The 6,559-nt window shown below is 35.6% G+C and overlaps 1 protein-coding gene across 1 annotated transcript; it reads right to left on the bottom strand.

Annotated features, from left to right (window-relative positions):
* Window positions 1-2,068: 2,068 nt before the first annotated feature.
* Window positions 2,069-5,988, bottom strand: LOC111396951 (probable calcium-binding protein CML13). Its single transcript, XM_023023587.1, has 2 exons — window positions 5,432-5,988; window positions 2,069-2,414 (listed from the first exon to the last, which is right to left on the bottom strand). The coding sequence occupies exon 1, from the start codon at window positions 5,892-5,894 to the stop codon at window positions 5,451-5,453; it is 444 nt and encodes a 147-aa protein (XP_022879355.1). The 5' UTR covers window positions 5,895-5,988; the 3' UTR covers window positions 2,069-2,414; window positions 5,432-5,450.
* Window positions 5,989-6,559: the final 571 nt, after the last annotated feature.

Below are 6,559 nucleotides of genomic sequence, written 5' to 3'. Positions count from 1 at the left end.
ATTATCAAAGAATTGATCACTATGGAATAAATCTTACTCAACACACTATAGGACGTCCATGAGGTTCATTATATATAGGAAAAAGTGTTTGAGATGAAAAGGGATTGAAAAAAATCATTGTTTTATACAAACAAGAATTTTTGGACTTCGATGCCACTGTCGCTCGAGCACTAGACTAGCGATAGGAGGGAGACACATGTTCTGCTTCTGTCATTGGAGCACCAATTGGGCGGCAGGCTAGCGAAAAGTCCGAATCTTGATCTTTTTCTTGTATTTCTTTGACTTATCTTTTTGGATAGCAATAGGCGATTTCCCAATATTGGACACAACATTTTAACACTAGAAGTCACGTTTTCACATAGCGACATTAACTCAAGTATCGGATCCGAAGTTTGGGCCTCATCATTGAATGCTTATTATAACTTAGATTATTCTAAATCTATTTTAACTTTGATTAAAATATAATTAAATCCTAATACCACTCTAATAAATTATGATTTTTGTCTTAGGAAATTGCTAATTATAAAATAGACTTTACATCGCTTTTTAATAAAAAAAAGTGAGATTGTATGTTATTTTTTAATTTAATAAAAAAAAGTGACAATTTAATTGGTGAACATAGAAGGGGAGGGATGGTGATTGTGTCACTTTATTTATTTATTTATTTTTATTTCCGTCACTTTGAACTGATTTCAATGTTTTGATAGGTGTTTGTCACTTTTTTTTTAATTTCTGTCATTTTTTGAGTTTGTCACCTTTTTTATTTTTATTTTCTATCATTTTTGTAAATGACAAACATCACTTTTAAATAAAAGTAACATATGTTTAATAAAGAATTGACACTTAACTTTAAAAGTAACACTTAATTTTACACAATATTTTTTACTTCCAAACTATTTTTCATATGATTTTTCAAAAAACCCTTAATTTTAGGGACATTTTTGGAAATTCTCCATCTTTTCAAATAAAATTTGATGAAATGTGTTACTGAAAAATTGATAAAAATTTTAAACTTATAAAAATGTGTGGATAAAAATGAGTTTTGAAAAAAATGAAAGTCAAACACCAACCACCAAACACAAAGTTTGGTTTGTTATGAGAAATTTCAATTTTTTTCCTATTGCTTCCAACTAAGATTGGTAGTACGATTGAGAGTGAATTTTCTTATTATTTATTATTTATTATTTTTTATTTTTCAAGTCTAGTTAAATCAACGGAGAAAGCAACCAAAAGGCAAAAAACTTCACTCAAACCTAGTTGATGATGCTTTTCACCACACATTTTCTCAATTTTTATCAAAATCTACTAAATATCAAATTTTAATCTCCACCAAACATGAACTTAATTTATAAAATTTATTTTTAAAATTCAAGAACATCAGCAACACTAGAATTAGATTCTTCATAAAAATATCATTTGACTAGGGACATGGTGCAATCTTGTTGAATTGCCAAGCTGACCCATTTACACATACAAACTACGCAAGAAACATTACATTTTTCTTCACATATATTTAGAAAACGTGTCCAAATGCTTGTTGAGTACATATTAGTGATGACAACGGGACGGATTCGAGACGAGGCACCCCCATCCTGCCCCGCCCCCACCTCGTCCCGTTTGGCTAAAATCCCACCCTACCCCGTGCCTCGCCCCGCCTTAGATGGGACGGGGCGAGGACAGGGCAACTTTTTGCCCTGTTTAATTAATTATTTATTATTTTATTTTTTTAATACATTTTGAAAGTTTCAAATTATGTTATTATTAGAGCATAAAATACAAATTTAAAATAAATTTTTAATGGATGAATTGTCTAAAAATAAAATTATTTTTAATTATTTTTATTTTTTCTTCACGGGGCGGTTCGGGGTGGGCCGACATCGAGACGGGACGGAGCAAATTGCCATCACTAGTACATATTCATGCCCACATCAATTATTGCATATGTAGAAGAGGCTAAGAGCGTGTTTGAACTGGATTAAAACAAGAGCAAACATACGATAAAAATTTTCAATTATCATATTGAGTCGAGTGTAACAACATGCTTATAGAATACGAAAACCCCACAACATCAATAAACTTTAAACACCATTTCCGAAAGAACCTAGCATGAAAATAGATCAAGAAACAAGAAGCACTCATCTTATGGTGTAAATCAGTTGAAATTATACACACAGTTTCACCATCAAAGACAAGTCCTAAATTCTAGTGACTATGGGTTTATATTGTGGGAAACCAAACATAATATTCCTTCAAACTTCCAAACAACAAATTGTCCGCCAATGAATAAAAGGCAAGATAACAGAATTATGCGGGCAAATGAAACTGCACTTCAGCGCACCAAACGAAAAACTACACTATAAAAAAAAGGACATGTTCCTGCTCTTCCGAATGCACAATACAACCATTCAGACTACCTGCAATTATAAATGTCACACAGAGAGTGTGTTAGTCGATCAAGCAACTACATATTTATAAACAGCACCAATTATCAAACACAACAAGCTTTTTTTGAGAACAAAATGTCACATGGGAAGACATAATTTACACACTGACAGACCTGTTCATTTAAGAAATTATCATTTTCGGTCAACAAAAATGAATAGACAAGGTTCACCAAAATCATGCGAGAAGATGGTCAATATAAAGCTACACGTCCAGAAGATTTTTTCATTAGAATCAGACAACATACATTGACTTTCATATAACCGTTTGCCTTGGTCCATTTCTTGCACTAGGTTATATAGCTACCAAGGAGATAGGGTAAAAGAAAGGATAAAAATAATCCTGCCTGGTGAATGTTGGGTTCTTTATTATCTTGCTAGTACCTCAAGAAAAACCGCTTACCTTTCCCAGTAATGTCTAGCTTAAAATCTCGTTAAATTGGAAAATCCAAATTAGGCTATTTTTCTTGTGCACGGGGCTAATTATGTTACCTGCATGGAATACACAGTTGGACTCACCTACCATCATGAACACAGACATACCATCATGGTCTGGGTGCATAACATTTTGTCCACCGTAAAATCACCCTTCTCTATAGAGATCTGGCTTGTCTTAAAAGCACTTATCATACATTTCACATAGCAGTTGAGTTCTGAATGATCGTTTAGCATAAGATACATGAATTTTCTGTGTATTGAACAAAATGGATTATCAACATTGAGCCTTTTTGCGTATCTCCTTGCTTCAATTGTCTAATTAAATCGACAAATTTACCCGTATTTCAAGACTAACCTAAGTGCTCTCTCTCTCTCTCTCTCTCTCTCTCTCTCTCTCCACACTTAGTAAGCCAACCGCCACGATAGCAATTTTCTAGATAAAGTGAGCTGATAGGAGTTAAATCATTCTCACATCCGTCTTTCTGGAAACGTCAGTGTACATAAGCTCACGGCATCTCGTTTTCTTAGTCCAGTCACCATCCTCACCATAGAACATGCCATTTGAGAAAACTTTAATTTCACTTCTATTTTCATTCAAGGAGGAGGAATGCCACCATGCTTTAATCAGTGTAAACATATATATTCTGCAGTAATTTAGTCTTATTTTATTGTGCAGCGAAGAAGAAAGAGATTAAATTTGGGGGATCCCAGAAGAGAAGGTAACTGCATAATCAAAAAGTTCTTGTCTTCTCTCGATAAGCTCCCACTTAATCTGAGTAAGAAAGTGAATTTTTTGTGTTTCTCCACCCCACACTTCTTGCTTCTGGGATTTGTTCATTTTAACAAATGGAAATGATCAAAATCTGCATTTTTCCGTTCCACCAGGTTGCCTTAGAATACAAACATAAAATGAGCAAAACTCATGTTAGGAGGCGTCAATCGATAACTTCGTTTAAGAGATGTCTGTGACAGCTTTAGGGAGGAAAATTTTCATGTTGAAAAATGATTTTATAATAATTAAATGCCACCATACCGAAATATCTTATCACAATACAATATGGAGACTGCATGACAGAAAATCAGTTCAATGGTTCAATAAGAAGGCAGAGATAGAAGTAACATTTTCCTTGATTTGAAAGTTCTTATGGACAAAGAGAGAGGAAAGGAAATCCAAGAATAGGTGTGCACCTTCCATGAGTTGAAAGTACAAGTGGTAACACAAAGTAGGAGAACAAAAGAATGAGGCTGACTCAAACTAAAAGGAAGGCAAGGTTCGAGTGCTACCAATTTTATGTTTCCTATGCTTACAGGTAAAGGCAGGTCAAGTCAATACCTATATTTCCCCTCATTGTTAGTTTTCAAATAGAGAGAGGAAAAATAATAATAATAATAATAAAATTCTAGATTTGCAAACAAAAAGAACAGTAGTTAATTTCTTTTCTACCATTTAGAAACACATAATGCCCTTGTGCTTTTTTTCGCCTTTTCAACTTAAATCTCAATTGCAAACACAAAAGTGGCTGATGGAATGAAAGCCAAAGATAGCTCAAGATATGGGTGAAATATTTATTAGGGCAGAATAATGCACCAGCAGGTACCAACACAACCTTTTTTCACTCATGAGAAAGGTCAGCTGCACTAGCAAGTTTGGAAAGTGCAGCATCAGACCTGTCCATGACAACCACAAGCTAACATGGTAGTAAAAAACGGCCAAGAAGATGCAATCAAGGCTCCCGCACCCGTAAGTACATCAGCATAGCGATCATTCCTTTTGCATGTAATCTTAAGTCTTCGATTTGCAACAAAATAGGAATATATCATAGTTCTCGTTCTCCTAAATTATCCAATTCTGGTATTATGCCCTTGTGCTTTTTTTCGCCTTTTCAACTTAAATCTCAATTGCAAACACAAAAGTGGCTGATGGAATGAAAGCCAAAGATAGCTCAAGATATGGGTGAAATATTTATTAGGGCAGAATAATGCACCAGCAGGTACCAACACAGCCTTTTTTCACTCATGAGAAAGGTCAGCTGCACTAGCAAGTTTGGAAAGTGCAGCGTCAGACCTGTCCATGACAACCACAAGCTAACATGGTAGTAAAAAAACGGCCAAGAAGATGCAATCAAGGCTCCCGCACCCGTAAGTACATCAGCATAGCGATCATTCCTTTTGCATGTAATCTTAAGTCTTCGATTTGCAACAAAATAGGAATATATCATAGTTCTCGTTCTCCTAAATTATCCAATTCTGGTATTCATATTAATTACTTTTCCAAGCAATTTCCCACAAGGTTTCAAGTTAAATTCTCCCCAGTCCTCCGAAGCTAAGACTTTTAACTCTGAAATCCCATGAATCTGCTAATAACTATTATAGACGCATAATTCAACACACATATTCCAAATGGGCAATTAATATGCACCCAATTACAAGAAATTATCACATTTTCCATAATATGTGTGACAATTAACACGATGACATTTCCGAGAAAATGTAAAAATTGAATAACAAAAGGGAAAAGGGAAACATAAGAAATTTGCCACGCATAAACTCACAAGGCGGTGAAATTCCTTCTCACTTGGCAACCATGCGGGCAATAAAGTCCTCGTACCGGATCTTGCCATCGGATCCAACGTCTACCTCACGAATCCACTCATCGAACTCCGAGGGCTCCAATTTCTCCCCAATATTCGTCAAAATATGCCTGAGATCCGAAACAACAACATACCCAGTACCATCCTTGTCCAGCACCTTGAACGCATCCCTTAGCTGGCGATCAAATGGCTCCGGCTTCAAATGCTTGGACATCAGGTCCAAAAATCTATTAAAATCAAACGGGGAATTCAGATTTTCCTCAGCGATTATGGATTTGAGCTGGGCCTGAGTCGGGTTTCCTCCAAGTGAACGCATCAGAATTCCCAGCTCAGACGGGGCGATCTTGCCATCGCCGTCAGTATCGAAAAGTGTGAAGGCTTCTTTCATTGAGGAAACCTGATCATTGCTCAGATCTTTTCCCATTTTTTCAGGCTTTTTTCTGATTTTTCTGTCTGGATTTCAATATGTGAGTGAATGTGAATGTTTTCTGCAGATGCGTGGATTTTGATGGAAGTGGAGTATTTTAGCGTAAAATAAGTAAAGTTGAGGGGCCATCAATTGATAATAAACGCAAGTGCAAAAAATAGAGAGAGGGGCCCGTGGCCCGTAGCGGTTGGCCCAGATGAACTGGACTATGAATGTCGTACGAGAAAAGTATGCGTAAATTATGATTTTGTGAGGAGGAAATTATATATAAATAGGTAATTAAGTTTTTCAATTTAAAAATCTAGTGTGAGGTTTATTTAACAAAAAATCAGATATAAATCAATTTATAAATATTAATAACAACAATAATAATAATATAAAATTAAATTATTTTACCGACCCCGATCTCCCATCGATCGCACACTCCCAGATCCTAACATCATTGTCCTTTATTCTCCTTCCTCTCTACGCTTTCTATCTCTTTATTCAAGTTCTTACCCATCACCACCACCACCGCAACATTATTACCACTTGCACCACCATCACCATCACCATCACCATCACCACCAACCATCTCAAAATCCGGCTAAACTGATTGTAGGAGGAAGAGATCACCCATATCCACCCCCCCCAAAAATTATCAAATCCATATCTGCCACCCT

This window comes from Olea europaea, chromosome 1, assembly GCF_002742605.1.
Source record: "Olea europaea var. sylvestris chromosome 1, O_europaea_v1, whole genome shotgun sequence".
In the NCBI taxonomy this organism is placed as follows: Eukaryota; Viridiplantae; Streptophyta; class Magnoliopsida; order Lamiales; family Oleaceae; genus Olea; species Olea europaea.
The sequence above is the reverse complement of the archived record's forward strand: the minus strand, read 5'-3'. Positions and strand labels throughout refer to the sequence as shown.